The 17,130-nt window shown below is 39.0% G+C and overlaps 1 protein-coding gene across 2 annotated transcripts in view; it reads right to left on the bottom strand.

Moving 5' to 3' along the window:
• Window positions 1-17,130, bottom strand: part of TOX (thymocyte selection associated high mobility group box) — a 295,904-nt gene that overhangs the window by 20,783 nt on the left and 257,991 nt on the right. For both annotated transcript variants that reach the window (XM_045899001.3, XM_064588294.1), the window contains exons 5-6: window positions 12,040-12,270; window positions 883-963 (exon numbers count right to left, since the gene is read on the bottom strand). In XM_045899001.3, coding sequence (XP_045754957.2) covers window positions 883-963; window positions 12,040-12,270 — 312 coding nt within the window. The remainder of the gene's footprint in view (window positions 1-882; window positions 964-12,039; window positions 12,271-17,130) is intronic.

The raw sequence follows: 17,130 nt of genomic DNA, 5'->3' as shown, positions 1-17,130 counted from the left end.
GTTGCATTAGACCAAGAGTGAAACGAAATTTCTCATGCATTTGTATTTTGTGGTCTCTTTTGTTTTCTACATCAATATATTCAGTGTATATTTTCCCTGATAGAAAATTCATTTAAAGAATTACTTTAGGGTTGTTGGAAGGGGAATGGATATTTGTGGATGAAAGAGGAAACAGTTTTCGTGGGTGAATGCAATGAAGTCCAGAGCCCAAAGCCACTCTGAGCCAAGAATAGTCAAATTTGGACTTGATAGGACATCCTGTCAAGTACTTACAGATTCAGCTCTGTCTCTCTGAGGTCACCTCCCTGAGCAATCTATAAAGGGAACTATATCTTTAATAACCTGAGACCAAAGAGAGTCAACTCTTGAGTATTTATCACAGAAAGGACTAGTGTTTAAGATATTCTAAAGCCTAAAATATTTTTAAGTGGTGTTTTCATTTCAAAAGAAATGCTGTGATTTTATTTGGGGGGGGGCAGGCTTACATCCTAATGCTGCTATAATGAGGCTCGAATTTCAGTCAGTTGGCTTCTCCTCAGCTAAAGGCCAACGGGATGGGGCATGGACAGGGGGCAGTTTAAGGAAGGATATGGAGAAATAGAATGTTGGCACAGGATTAAAAATGTGCTGTGATTAACCCATAAAACCAATATTCTACAGGTGGACAATATTTCACAGAAGGCCCCAGAGGATGCCACTCTGGACTTCAGGTATGAACAAATATTTCCATAACATATAGCCTTGTTTAAGATTTACTTTTTCTTTTTCAACAAAGAAGATAGTGCAGAAATGCTAAAGTGATCTTTTATGCTTTTAAATGACCATTGTAGGCTCTAATAAGATGGCCACACTCCATCCTGGTACTGCACAGTTGCACGTTACCTTGGATACAAGGCTGGCTCTGTATGCGGCTAGTTGCTTCAGGTACTCCTTCTTTGCAGCCTCGGTTTTCTTTTTATAGACCTGTAACAACAACCAAGAATCTTAAATTAGAAAGCGCATCTGCTTTTGTTTCCAGAGAAGTACAATGCAGAATGATAATTGCGTGCGTGCGCACGCGTGCACATACACATGCAATTATATCATATAATATATATCTCCCTAAAGATTGTGTTTTCTTAATGAAACAGATTTCTAAGAGGTATGGCAATAGACTAGATAAGAAGATTAACAATAGTAAAATTTTCCATTTACATTAAGCATATGAAAGGATTTATCTGGGTTACTTTGAGAGTGGTGGTAGTTGGCTTAGAAAGATACTATTGATGAAGGTTCCCAGGGAAACCACAAGCGGGTAAAGAAGCCATTCATATTTATATAATGGGCAGATAATTCTACAGGGCATTAAAATCTTGGTATACATGGTCCATGTTAAATATAAAAACAAGGACAGAATTCAAAGATGACCAATTACGTTCGAAAAGTAAATCAAAGGGAACAGTTACAAAGTTTGCAGGTTCATCACTATTTTAACCTTTTGAGCCTTGAAGTTCCATTTTCAAAGACTCAGGAAATGGCTATGGCAGTCAAAGACACATTTGGGGAGTGGAATGGGGATGCTGAGTGGCCGAGGACTGCAATGCACGCCATGCCGTGTAGCCTGCTCTGGTCATGCCCTTTCCAACGAAGACATTGGATGACATGGATCTGTGGACACCTCATTGTGAAGAGGTACAAATGTTCTGAAATGAATTTCATTTTACAGAAGCTTTTCATCTTTCAGAGGGAATCATCTTGAAAATAAAAGTAAAATCATCCTAAATGGAGCAAAAGTACTGAAAAATGACTTGCTGGTATGCTAAAGGTCACATCGCTAAGTTAAACAGAAAGGAGTCATTAGAGTCGAAAATGAAAGATTAGCAAAGTGAACACACATGGTTGTCGGCTGCCATTAAGTTGATTCTTTCAAGGCTTTCGAGTCTGTTTTTGGCAATCTTTTGAAATCATCCCTAAAGAATAAAATATTTTTCACCATTTACTGTGTAAATGGAAATGTATTTTCATCAATAGAACTATTTTTAAATTCCCCACATCTTGAATTTTATAGCAGGGAATGAGGCTTGGCTAATATTTTGTAATGCTGAGCTCAAAAACAGACACAGATCAGTATTGAAAAGTGGCTTTAGAATTAGTCAGAGTCGTTAAATATAAATTATGTCTAAAGACCAAATATCTGCCCAAGTCAGCAGCAGAGGTCAATTTATGGTTTCTAATGCCAAAGGTGGTTTGCTGAGCCCAGTCTCCAACTGCGAAATTCAAGATGTGAGAGATATTATTTACTCATGAATATATTAGTTAAAGCAGAACATTTCACTTAAGGTAAACAAATGACTAAACTTGTCAACAAAATTATAAAAGACCCTATAAAATGAATGTGTTAATTGTTTTCCTATTGGGAGGTCTTCAGCCTAGACTTCTACATTTTGGTAAAATAAAAGGCAATCACCATAAGACAATTAAGAATTCATGCAATATCATCATATAACCATTGTGTCATCTTTACTGAATATAAAACCAAAGAAACTTAAAACAAGTTTATTAGTAAAAAAGCCAATAAATTCCTTGGTTCGAGTACAAGAGTATTCTGAATTCACTGAGCTAATTATTGGAAGTCAAATTCAGATTCTTTTTTCGGAAATGCACACGTGAAAACAAACAAATGTCAGCCTACAACAAATGCCTTTGAATAGTATGGTCTGTGTGTATAGTAGATGCCTTGGTTCAGCCACAGTCAGAAACACAGAGCTCTCCCGCTTTTTATTGATTTATTTTTTTTTCTTGAGAGACAGATTGCTGTTTATAGTTTTCCCTTCAACCTCTTCTCCAAGACATGATTTATAAGTAATGATCTTAGGCTGACAATGTTTACATTTACTTTTAATACCTTAAAACTGTTTTTGAGAGGGTTTTCTCCCCACACAGAGAGAGATGCCATTCAGGACTTTGCAGCAAATACTTAGTAAATATATCTTCAATGGTAATATGCATTTGTATACTCAAAAAATTTCCAACATGTTTTTATTAATACGCTACTCCAAGTGACCCCCAGTCAGCTAAAGGGTTCATTTGACTTCCAAAGGCAAATATAGCAGTCTTTGGCCTATAGCGTTGACCAAAAGCATCGTTTTCTAAGTAGCCGTAGATAAGATGGTGTTGTTAGGTGGCCTGATTAGAGCATCTGCCATCTTTCTTGCCTTTGGTTTCCACTGAAACAGCAACAGTGTTACCGCAGTGCTGTGCCTTTGCGGGGCTCCCAGGAGTTAACATCACACAAAGTGTTAACTTTCCTGAAATTCGTTGATTAACAACCACTGGAGAAAGGTGGCCAACTCAATAGGTTTGGGGCTGGATATGTGCCCCCTGGTTTCACTCTGGGATCAATGTGGTTACAGGATACCTGACTAGCATTCAGAGTGCCCTGTTTTCTAGAAATGGCTCCCTATTGCCTATTGATGATTGACTATGTGGGATCATCACAAAAGTGCCTACATACCACTTTAGAAAAGAGTAAACTCATCATGTCATATTACGTGGATCGATGGGTCCGCTCTTTCCTGCATAGCTGCAGATGTTCAGAAGGAGGATTCAAAGGGTGGTCACTTCAGGAGGTATATTTCTGTAATTGTGGTTAAAGGGGAGTAGCCCAGAGCGAAATTAAAATCTGAGGTGGTTTCCCTGATGGTAATTTAGAACCTTCACCTTTGAGAACTACCTAATGGCTCCCATTATTATATACCCTGTATGTCTTTCTCATGCTACCTTCTAAGATTGCACATGGATGCTTTCTGAATTCTGTAGTTGATGCATATGTCTGAAGAGGGCAAGAACTCAAATGTTTGAGAGTGATAAAACCATGTAAGAATTCCACATTTAGGTGAAGTGGGAAACCCTGACTTTAGGACAGCTATTTAAAAACCATCAGTAAAGAGTTCCTCAAAAATGTTCCAAAGCCTCTATTCACGGATGGAGAAGGTCTCCTACTTGCAGAAACCAAAGATGACGGCGACAGTGTTTGGCTAGGAACAAGCTCTGCAATGATCAAACCCTCTAACCTAGGAGGATGGGTCTGATTTATGTCAAAGTTAAGTTTGGGAAAGAAACGGTCTCCCTCCCTCAGGGAAAGACAAATATTTTAAAGATATGTGGTTCATACAGTAAATATTAGTACTCGGCCAAGCTACAAAATGGCTTCCAAATGGTCTACAGCTGTTTGAAATAAAGTGCAAAGTTGGCCAGATGAGGATTTAAAAATCATAATACATCATTTATCATTTTCCCCAGCTCATCCAAACACTTTTGAATTCATCCTGTCCTAACTTAGTTATATGCTGTGGTTTGTTATTCTAAGAAAGCTACCATATCCTATCTAAGGACTGCATCTTAGTGGTTAAACTAAAACATATATAATGGCTAATCTAAAACATACGTAGATCGACATCAAATAGCAATTCTAGAGAATCCAAATCCTGTTCATATAATCTAGTGATTCACTGAATCATTTTGGAAATGCACTAAATACCAGTACAGACACATGTTTTTCTAGGCTGTTAATCCCTAATTAAAATCAGCAGTTCAATATCAATGAATATGATAAACTCAAATAGAAAAAAAGGCTAATATAATGTCATTTTCCTTTTCTACTTTCTGCTTCTTCCCCAAACAAACAATCCATCTAACTCATACAAAAAAGGAAAATCTTATAAATACCATTTAATTCCTTCTTCCTTCCTTCTTTTCTGCTCTGGCCCTTAGTTAATCTCTATAGTCGTAGTTTATTTCAACCAAGTCTTTGCAGTAATAATAAGAAAAAAAAATGTATAATTCTTCCAATTCTGTATTCTATTCAAACACTATAAAAAAAACCTAAAAGGCATTTTTCCTTTTGGTTGACTTCAAATGTAGGGTTTTTTTTTTTTTTTTTGTCCCCACTGCAAGTTCATATTTATAGAAAATGCTTAGAAGTACAGTTATGTATAAGAAATAATAATTTAATCACAATTCCCTGCTGTATCCTTTAGAAATTAACGTTTGCAGCTTCTTTCAATGCTGTTATTATTTAGGACAGCTAGAGCAAGTGCATCTGTATTTTATATAGAACTTAGTACTTAAATGTGGTTAAATTTCCATCATGTGTAACTTGCTCAGCGTTTTCTTAAGCATTCCGCAGCTCAAAGACATTTATAAAGTGGTATTCAGAGGACTGAAAATATTATACGATGTGACAAAAATCTTGCTATCAATTCTTTTGCTGACCATCTGATCCCTCTAAATGGTCGACGCAATAATGGTGCAACCTGCTTATGGAAGGGTAGGCAAGCTCTTTGTCTGAAAAAAAAAGGCTACAAAATATATGTGTTGATTTATTAAATGAGGGTGGCTGGAAGCATGATGTCATTCAATCACACTTAACAATATATTGAGTGCCCTCTCTGAGCCTGCTGTGATGGAGAAATTGAAGTTACAGAATCAGAAAAGGCATTAAAAACATGCCTCTGTTGCATGCATTTTGTGTGTGTGGCAGACTCTACCTCTATCTACAGTTTTTAATTCTTTCAATAAGAAGGTTGTAATGGTAGCAGTACTCTCATTTTACAGATAAGAAAACATGGACTAAAATGGATAGTTATTTTACCCAATATCCTGCAACACATAGAGCAACACCATGTGGTGAACCATCTGGTATCCTAGATACACCTTCGTTGACTCAATGGCTCCTCCTAGCTGCAGGAGAACTCCCCTTGATGAGTGTCTCCGACACCCACCAGCACTGTCTACAGATGAAGCCCAGCAAACAGGGCCATGCTTGGTACACAGTAGGTGCTCAGGAAATACGTGCAATTGAGTGTAGAGTCTCGAGGGCCAGATTTCTCCTTTTGTGAGTATAAGTATGGGCGCGCAGCGCGCATGATGTTCTCAATTGCGTCTTCTACGTTAAAATGCACACCAATGGAGATAGAGGATTGGATAGATATACAACCCACCCGCTTCAAATATTTCCACTGATAATACATAAAGCACAACTGGCTTGAAGGAGTATTTTCTTCAAATTCTCTCTCCATCAGTGTCATGGAAACTTCCAAGTGAAATGTCTGCTTCCACCGTATATGAGCCTAGGATATTTCTACATGTGTCCTACATTGGTTTACTCCTGCATGCAATAATCCCATTATGTGCCAACAGTTCTATGGATACATCCATACCTGCATATTAGAACTAAAAAAGCCTCACCATTTCATCCAAGAAAATTACTAAAATTAATTGCTCAGTTGCACATTTTTAGGAATTAAACTTTTCTTATATTCTACAGTTTATACATGAACCATTGTTTCGCATTTTTCACTCCCGGTTGGAAAAAAGAAAAAAGGAAATGGCTAAGATAAACACATGTGTGAATGTTACAGTGCAACAGGATTTTAGTTAACCTTAAGTATTGTTGACGTAAAATCCAAATTTTATTGGAAGATAAGGAGGGGGGATCCCCGGCCGCACTTCTCTAGTGGGTGTTTGAGCACCAATGAGGAGTAAATGATTTGATTCCATGGGCTCAGAGGATTTGTCAGCTGCCTCATAAGTATAATTCTGGCTCTTCATATCCCTGCTGCTTCTAATTTAGCAGGACAGGCTCATAATTGAAGCAAATTAACTATTTACACTTGCCACTTCTACCAAGGGAAGAGGACACAGCAGCAGGAAAGAATGAGTAGGAAATTACATTCTCGCTACTTGTGTCAGATCTGCCCTTATATAAACACATTAACAGTAATTTCATGAGGCGTCAAACATAGGAATAAATACTGAGGGATAAAATAATGAGGTGTTACTATTGAGCTGAGCTGCTATGGCTAATATCCTTGGATATGAATTATGCATCCTGAAAGAAGGCATATGTTACAGTATTCAAACAGTTTCCCTGCAAGTGAGATCTGCTCATTAGGCTCTGGATCTGGAGGTAAATCTACTCTCCTCTTCCATGCACGACAGGACGAACGTTTATAAAAATATACTCCCCCGGCACCGTGGGCTGCCGTTTCTCCTGAATATACTCAAACTCCGAACAGGCCTTCCACTCCATTTTTAGCATAACAGCATGTTTATTTAGCTCTTTGGCTGAAGCTTTAAAGCCATTTAATGTAATGTAAACAAGAACATTTTGTTTGTAATTTGCTAAATGTATTACAGCCCAACTGTGTCTCCAATTGGGAACTTAAGGTTCATTTAGTAATTTACATCTGGTTCTGATTTAAGGTGACTTTCCTTTTCCACTTAAGAGCTGCCTTTCCGTGGCTAAAAAGGACCCGAGAACCCTTTTATAGTTCCTTGGACCAATCGCTTCGGCTTCAAAGCTGGATGGACTCTTTAATTTAGTAGGGTTTGATTTGTTCGCTGTTGTCACTGTGGACCCAGATCTTATACTTCGGTGACCAGAATCAGAGAATTCAGAATAACAGGAATAGACAAGAAATTTAGCTGAAACCTCATAAAAAAGATGCTGAGGGTTGCTGAAACTCCCAGGAGCCTATTATAAAGGGCGTGATATTGTTAAGTTATTATTTTTCACTCTCTGTAGGTTCCAGTCAGTGCAAGATAAGTAGCAAAGACCAACATCACAGCAATACTTATGTTTTATTTCCCTTTCTCCATCTGGTGCCTTCTGAACGACTTAGTATGCTTCTGCAATGGGCTCTCCATTTTCTTACGATTCATTAGCATTTAAAACCTCTGGTTGGAATCCCAAACACAATCCTCCTTCCCTTCCAGATTCAGCACCATCTTCCAAAGTATTAAAATGGGGAGATCTCTGATATGTGAAGTTTGTTCAGTGGCTTTGGTAGGAATGATTCCTAAGGGAGGTCTTGTGTTCCTGGAGGATTTTTATCGCTTCTTTCAGCTTCCTTTTAGTTTTTCTTCTTTGAGAGATTCTTCACAGAAACCAAAGTACATACAGTTGCTCCCTCACCATGGACTCTGAAAATAAAGATCTGCCCTTCTGCAGTGGCTTCTCACGCCCACCTATCCTCCACAATGAGGAAGCATGTGATATAAACACACGGCAGCTCTATTAGTCATGTGCCCTCTGGCTGTCAAGAAAGCATTCAATTGTAATCTCACTAATGGCTGTTTTTCCTTAAATATTGTAATTTTCAGAGCCCCTAATAAATCATCAATAATTTTGTCCATTTTCCCCGGGTTTGTGTTTATATTTGTAGCTGTTCATAATTGTGGGCTATTACGACAACAGGATTTTTGAAACAATCGTGGCACGTGAAATCCTAGCTTCTACCCGAACCAGCTGCCTACACAATGCCAATGACATAACGTGGGGCTCTCGGAACACGCCTAAATTTTGGAGTTTAATGGTCTGCCTCTAATCCGCTCCAGCAACATTCCTTTAAAAATACATGGCAGGATGTGCGCTCCCAAATTTGAATATTAAATGAGGAGAAAATACAATTAATTTAAGTTCGAAACAGAGATCCTATATTATGTTGGCACAATGAGTCAACATAAAGGGAAAGAACAGGTGGTAATACACCATCATAACACTTTGGGGTATTTTGCTAAAATTCTCTTGATGCCCAAATGTGCATTCTAGGCAGGCATGTTCGCGATTGCTGGCAATTCTTGCAAACTGTGGGAGAAACACGGCCACCGAGCAGCCGAGCTATGGCCCATCTGATGCGGTATGCTCCCTTTCGTAAGCACAGTGTCTGATTTCATTCATTTGACCCTCTCTCTGCTTGTCCCCGGGATGGGCCTGCATCCTCTGCGTGGAACGGACCATACTTTTCCGCATAATCTTCGGCCTCACTGTCTTTAGTAAGCAAGATCATCTTGTAAGAGGGAAGGATGAGCTAGGTTGAACCCCTGCTAAGTCAAAGGAGCATAAAGCACTTTAGAGTGACTCACTCTGCTCCCAATACCTCGATTTGGTAATGGTACTCCATTTTAAAAATATTAATATTTTTTAATGAGAGAAAAAGATGGTTATGTTTATTAAGGTATTTCCCCAAACAATCTCGGCATAACTTTTTAACACCTGGGTTCTGATCACAAAATTGCTTTGTAATATCCAATGAGTTCTACAGGCCAACTGTGAGAGAATTTCACCACTTGTTTGTAAAACAAATTCCTCCCCCAGACCCCAACTGTTTCTGTTAAGACAGAACCTGAAGGCAGACTCGTTACGAGTTACTTAGTAAATTGGAAATAAAATGCACAAGAGAAAGAGGAAAAACATTTGTCATCACACGTATACAATTAGAAATCCTTGAATGTTACATCATAACTATGATCCTCTCTGCATTAGAAAGGATCGGCCCCAATTTGAAAGGCAGTATGGGAGACTGGGAGTAATTTTCCTTTTTAACATGACAGTTTGAGAACAGTGAATCTCATACTCTTTGGGTCTGTAAATACTTTATATGGTCACACAAAAAGAATGTGGAATATTATCTTAATGTTTCTCCTCTTGCTGTAATAAAAATAAACGGCCTTATTATAATAGAATTAGTGGGAACCACCTGCAGCACTATATTTGCTGCCTTGAGGAACTACCTGATTTTCATCATATGAATATTATTCTTTCCACTGGAGACATGGGTGTAGACACTGACTTTTAACGTCGATAACGTGAAGGACCGATCCTGGGCTAAGGAAGGCCTTTGTACACCTCCCCCTTTTAAACCACTGGTCTTAAAACCACACCGGTTCCTCTAGCGAATGTGGGAAATAATTAGGAAAAGGTATCTGGGGTCAGGGAGATAGAGGAGAGGAGTCAGACGAGTGAGAGCACAGGCTACTGAGGTTTTGTGGAATAAAACTGTCGGAAAAGTGGAAGCTAAAGGAGCAACATACGAGCCTTGGAACACCACGCCCAGCTTAGTTGCTGAGTCTTGGGTAGAGGGGAGGGCTGAGTCTTCAGAGGGGAATCACTATGTCCTCTGATGAACGAGACTTGCTGCACAGAACCCCTAGGGAGAGAAATCACTTTCTGAATGTCTTCTCTGGGAAATTTTATCTCACCAAGCAAAAGAATTTATAGTATTGAAGCTTGGTGCCTAACTAAGAATACACACAGTGGTGATTGAAGTAGAGAGAGGGGTGTGTCCTGGTGTGTGGCATCAGGGGTGGAACCGGGAGGCATTATGGTTATGAAATCTGGAACAAGGATAAGGTTGGGATTCCTGGTCTATATGCAGCTAGTTTCTCATTCGGTAATGCTCTACTGAGTGGAAGAGTGAAGTTACTGTAGAATCCCACCGTGAATGTCCAGCATCAACTGGGGACCACACCTCAGCTTTGGGAGTGTGAGAGCAAACTCATCTGTGGTAGGACAGAAATCGGCTCTAAAATCCTGAAACAACTATATTAGGTTTTCAATAGAAGCACAAAACACGATGTCAGCTACCCTATTACTAGTGAGATGGATATTTTAATTGAGTGCACAGAGAATGTTTCAGTGGTGTGTCTTCTGTCCTGGAGGATGACTCTTGCAACACGGTGCTCCACATGGTAGGCCTGTGCTTTCCTATGAAACCATCTCTGGACCGGCAATCTTGAAAGGGACGTAAGAAAATGTGTGGAGATTTCAGACTGTCAAAGTTGCTTTGGCTTACAGAAAAGAAGGCTTGGGGAGAACTGGGGTGGGGGTTTGGGTTCTATGTTCCTTAGCAACCAGTTCTACTATTTCCACCGTAATTGATTTCACAGAGTGGTAAGTTCTAGTCACAGTAATTCCATGCAGCAGCCAAGTAATCTTAGACAAACCATTCAATAGAATGAGGGAGTCGGTTTTGTTCTCTGCTAGATCTCCAGTGTCTAGAACAGTGCCTGGGGCACATAGAAAATGCTCAGCAAACACTCGTTGAATGACATGAGTAAAGCTAACTATCTGGCTCTATCGCAAAATCTACAAAATTTAGATAAAAGTATCTATGAGTATTCAGCTGACCAAATGAGAGAAATCATGTGGAAAGTATTCTTAAAAGAGTAAGAAACTGTATACATTTAGTTGTTGATCGATATTCACAATATAGAGGTCCTTCTAGATGTACATATCTTTGAGACTTTCTGTTTCTTACATACTTCCCTGGACCTGATGAGGAAAGGTAAAGGTCTCTATCAAGAATCAGCTGTGAGACTACTACATCATTTTACCGTTTGGTATCCTGCAGCAGCTAAAGCTGCGTCTATATAATCATTTCAATGACTATAACTTAGTGATGATGCTTGTCTATTTCTTTTTTTCTTTTTGACAAGGACATTCTAGATGGCGACAATGGCAATTTAGTCCCAGGTTTAGAAATATGGATCAATATTGCTTCTTCGTTGAGGTGGGCTACATCTATGTAATGAAATCTTGGCTCTGTCTCCATGATTCCCATCCTCCTCAAGATGTTCTGGACTGCTTCTGCTGTGGCTGAGATGCAGAGTGCTCCACATGGCCCCCCTCAGCATGGTCCTCGCATCATGGCAATCCACACCAGAAGAAAATAACCAGGCATCTGGTCCCATTTAACACAGCCTAGAAATACGGTATATGTGGGATTGAATAACATGCTCCAGTGGTCTTTAGGGAACGGCTAAGGGTAGAAACCCTTAAATCTGAGGTTCATTTAGCAAAGAGCAAAGAGGGTTTTGATGACCAAAGGGTAAATAGTAAGTGCTCAAAGAGAGGTGTGGACAGTTTTCAAAATACTTTCAGTATTTTTTTTTTTTTTTTTTTTTAGTCTTTATGATCACACTGGCCACATTAAGGAATGATGTCATCCTGGCTGGGACATGTCAAAGTCCTTCCAAAAGTAACTACAGTATATAAAACTTGAAACAAAGGAAACTAACAGGCTATTTATGAAGGAGCAATAAAGGAGTATAAAATTATGTGAAAGTCTCCCGAAGTCTGGTTCTGATGGGGCACATTCTCAGCCTTAGTTCTGGCATCAGAAAATTCACCCAAAGTCCCCCGAAGCCATTTTTTTTAGAGTGCCTACATGTTCTTAAAGTGTGTCAATTGCCACTCCACTTTGGATTCTTTCTTACCTGTTTTTGCTCTTCTCCTAAACCATCCCACATCGAAGCCACAATTTTAGAGACTTCACCAAAGGTAGCATTTGGATTTTGGCCCTTGATGGCAGCCTGAGTATCACGAAAGAACAACGCGTAGGCAGACACAGGCTTCTGGGGCTCATTGGGGTCCTTCTTCTTCTTCTTTTTGGGGGTTTTTGGCTTTTTCCCCAGGTCAGAGGCAGGTCGCTTCTCTCCACCGTTGATCTGAAATAAACATCAAATTAGAATTACTGAGGAACTGAAAAGATTTGGCAATGCATCATATTGCTCCCCTTTGAGGCTTACACAGATATGCTTGCCCACACTCATCACACAAACCCAGACTTTACTGGGGGGCACTTGGTGTTTCGTCAGTGTTGTTTTTCAGGCAAAACTAACTTTATATTTCCTGTACTTTTCATATTTATCCTTCTTCTAGTCTAATTTAAAATAGTCTTATTGGTTCTTTTTATAATATTATTATACTGCTAAATATTATCCCTTGCCTGTCAACTTTTCATTTTTCTTATTGGGGTTGCTGAATGACAAGCAGCACTGTAACTGAGACAGCAGCGGATTCCTCCTATTGTGTGAACAATCTAACTTGTTTTCTTCTGGGAAGTTTATCCTTTTTTTCCTAAGTATGATTTTAAAACCATGGTGGGCGACATGTCCAATAATAAAGTTGAGTAGCTTTTGATGTTGCATTTAAGGTCTCTATAAAATGCTATTGGGAAAACCTAGCAATGCTCATAATTTAGTGACTGGCATAATCTAGGCAGATCAGTGCTACTCAGTGGAACTTTCTGCCATGAGGGTAAAGTTCTATAATCTCCATTATTCAAAATGGTAGCCACTTGCCACATGTAACTAATGAGCACTTGAAATGTGGCTAGAATAAACAAGGAGCAAAATTTAAAGTTTTATTTCATTTTAATTGCTTGAAATTTAAAGAGTTACAAGTGGCTAGTGGTCCTCATATTGGAAAGTGCATCTCTGGAAATGAGGTTCCAGATTCTAGACGTTTCTAGAACAGCTTTATACTCAGTTTAAAAATTGATTCCATTTTCTCCATTGTCCTCAAGTACGAATATTTGGATGCTTTTAATCATTATTCTGATGCAAGTGGGAAAAGACACATTGTTTTGAAAACATCTGCATTTGAATATTACCTTTGATATTAACTAATTATATGTGATGTCACTTCACCTGTATAGAATGAGAGATTTTGGCTAGGATTTCTCTCTAGCTCTACAATTCTATGAATCTACTTGAGTAGCAAATAGTGCTGACTCTGTTGGGATCTTCTCTTCAGGCTGCTCCCAGCATAAACGCGCATGTGCATGATCTCCTGATGATGCTGCCATTATCACATGAGGTACTATACCTTCACCTTCTGTTGCTGTTGCTTTTTTGCTCTCTGCAAACATATGTACAAACAATATGTATTTCATCCAGACAAACTGCTAGACAGGGGAGTTTGTGTAAAGCAGCTACCAGCAATGGAGAGCCAGCTGGATATCCAGTGGATATGCCACCAGAGGATCTAGACTCATGCCCTCCTTTACTATCCTTTAGCTGTGCCACCTTGGGCGAATGATACAATTTCTCTGGGCCACGATTTTCTCTGCAAACCAGTTGCGGTGTCATTTTGTGATTACTGAGATGGTATATATTTATAGTTGTTTAAACTTTAAAATGATATTCTAGTGTTAATCATGATGTGGTAGGAACGTAAAAACATCCACAGAGTGAAAGGAAAGAAACGACCTTAACATTAATTTGTGAAGCCATGTGGTCATAGTTTAAAAAAATATGCTCCAAGAACCAAAGAGAGCAAAAAAGCTATGTGAATTTTTGGGCTTTGTTTTTAGTGAGAAAGATAATTAAAAGATTATCATTTTGAAATTGTCTACTGAAGGAGATCAAACACCCCCCGTGGGGACAAGGATGCTTTGAACCTGGCAAACTAAGGGAGATTAACGCTAGAAGATAACTTCCCCAGGATAGATCTGAGAGGTGATCCTGTTAAATCATTGGTCCCCATGTAAATCTGTGAGAGGTCTAGCATGTTGGGACTGAGTTGATACTGGGCAAACTGCTGTTCGCTCTAAACTAAACATGTGGGCAAGTATGACCTAAAACAGCAGCTCTCAAATATGACTGCCCATTAGAATCACCTGGACACTTCTAAATAATATCCGGAAGTCCAGGCTTTATACTAATTAAGCAGAATGCCTATGAATAGGTCATAGCCTCAACTCTACGGTCCTGATTGGTATTTAAATACTTGAGAGACAAAGCCAACAAAAAAGTAAACTTTTTCTTTGCTCCTGTAGGTTACACATAGCCATATCTTTCTTTCTTTTCTTCACAATCAAACTCCTCCAGGTGGTTGCCTGTGCTCGCTGAATGCAGTCTCTGAAACTCGCCTCAGTGTGCCTTCCCCATCACTTAGCTCTCAGTAAGGTCCCCCAGGGCCATTTTGCTAACTTCAGTGGACTTTTCCACCTTCCCCTTACTTGATTTCTCTCTGTGAATGCCCTCTCTTCCAAGGGTTCCCTGACATCACAGTCTCTGGCTCTTACTCTTCTCTGGTTGGCCTCTCTGTTTCCAGAATCATTTTTTGGCTCATCCTCCTCCACCTGGCCATTCAATTTTAGCCTTCCTGATGTCTTTTGCTGTAAACTCTCTTCTCTCGTGAGTTTGTACTTAGGTGATCTCATAAGTACACAGGGTTTCCATTATCTTTTGTGGTGGATGACTGTCAAACTCATGTTGCCCCTGAATTTTGAACGCATTGAAACAACTGCTATTTGACAACTCTATTTGAAAGACTTATTAAAGTATCTCAAATTCAGTCAAGTTTGTGTGATTCACTCGTGTAGTTCTGTATATTTCTTGATAGCACATATCAGACTTGTAATTAATTATATAATAATTTATATGTTAGATCTTCTCCCAACCCAGAGTGTAAGCACCGTTAGGGCAGGTCCACGTGTGATTTTGCTCACTAGCCCTTCTCATGGTTCCTGACACATAGTAAGTGCTTAACATTTGTTATAATAGTAATGAAAATAATAAAAATAATATAAAGCATATAAAACATAAAATAATAATATAACTTAATGAATGCATCAAAGCATAAATGGTTTCTGTTACAGGAAATTAGACCACACTAATTTCCTTGAGAACTTTAGGACAATATGCAAATATGTGGTAAGACAGAAAACAGAAGTTTTCTAAAATTTTTTAAAAGCATTTGACATGTTAACAGTAATGTCTTTGGCTTATAGACTGAGTCTTTATGATTTTCTTTTTTGTATTTTTCATACGACCCAAATTTTGTAAACATGACCATTGCTATATTCATAATAATAAATATTTATTAAAAAGAGAAATAGAAAGGAGTCAACAAAGTCTACAATGAATAATATTAAAAATAGAGGGAACATGATATTAGAGGTCATATTGCATCAAGGATTGTAAATATTTAGAAATAGGGAACAAAGTCTAGGAAAATGAATGCTTCTCCATATGGAATATTACCTGGACTCATTTTAAATTTCAGTTAAGAAATTAGCAAGCTGACATATCCAAATCTCTACGATTGCAGATTACATCAATCTTTTTGGAAAATAATCAAATGTCAATCACAGAAGTAAATCTCCATGAGGAAATGTAAATGTACTTATTGAAAGATTTCCCCAAATTATGTAAATAATTTCCCGCCTCCACCATCCAAATCGGTCTTTGAATCACTGATCTCCATGCTGCTTTCTTTTTTAAACTGTTATGTGGACCGTAGGGTGCAGGTTTTAGATTTGCTGAATGTGTGGTGCTGTGCTGTAACAGGAGAATTGTCCTCTGGTATCTGACAACACGGCCCTACTTTCTAACGATGACCCAAGGAAGCAGGATAACCTGTGAGTACCAGTAAGAAGTTCTATCAAGGGTATCAAAACCATGAATTATCATGTTGAAGCAATGTATGACAACCCTGTTGGGAATTCTAAACAGTTCTCGGCAACCAATCCATCTTGTGGTCTGGAAGGTTTCCCTCTTTCCCGGCTTGTCCTGTAGGGTTAGCCAGATGTAGTCTTGCTCAACCTCTGTGTTTTGTTTAGTAGAAGCAAGCATTTCATGAGTTCTTCCTCCCATTTTCAAGGCTCAGGATACGCCATTTATGCATTATGGAGCGTAACTCGGGGGCTTCAACTATCTATCTGATTGAGTAGCTGAGAGGCCCTACACTGTGAAGGTGGGGTGTTATCCCCCCAGTCTACCAGCCAGTCTCATGGCATTTCACCTGCTTTGTCTTCACGAGGCCTCAAAGCAAGAGCATATCGATATGCCTTCCTTTTAATTATTTATTTATTTATTTTGAAGATTTTATTTATTTATTTGAGAGACAGAGAGAGCTAGAGAGCACAAGTGGGGCAGAAGGAGAAGCAGGCTCCCCGCAGAGCAGGGAACCTGATGCGGGGCTCGATCCCAGGACCCTGGGATCATGACCTGAGCTGAAGGCAGATGCTTAACCTACTGAGCCAGCCAGGTGCCTTGATACGCTTTCCTTTTAAATACTCATGCTAACCTCCAGAGGACCAAGCTAAAGGACACACACAAAATATTCATGTCTCAGGATTCACCACCGTTCCCTCAGTAATTAAAGGAGATCACTACCAATATATTCTTAGATCATGCTATTTTGACCACTTACAGAATTGTGCCTATGGAACTGAACTGTGATTTAAACTAACACCCTGACTTTCACCACAGCTGACAGAGAGGAAAGAGCAAAACCAAAAACAGTGTATGAAAGATCTCTATTTTTTTTAAATAAAATGTGCTTTGAAGGGAATCATTTATTATATTGCTCTGCATTCTTTGTATAAAGACTTAGTGGGTATGCACATCATCTTTGCTTTTAGGCTGCAATATAGGGGAATGAAAATTCCCTGTTGCGGTTTGTTATCTAATGCATCCGAGTAGCTGGGCAGTGCTATGTGAGGTTCAAGGGTGTCTGCCACAGGAACCTCCTGATGTGTGGGAGTCCTATTTTTTATTTTGCATTTTTCTTGTGCT

The sequence above is a fragment of the Mirounga angustirostris genome, unplaced genomic scaffold (assembly GCF_029215605.1).
Source record: "Mirounga angustirostris isolate CCGP_5_RB_7025 unplaced genomic scaffold, mMirAng1.0.hap1 SCAF_4, whole genome shotgun sequence".
Classification (NCBI taxonomy): domain Eukaryota; kingdom Metazoa; phylum Chordata; class Mammalia; order Carnivora; family Phocidae; genus Mirounga; species Mirounga angustirostris.
This window is presented reverse-complemented; position numbering and strand designations above follow the sequence as displayed.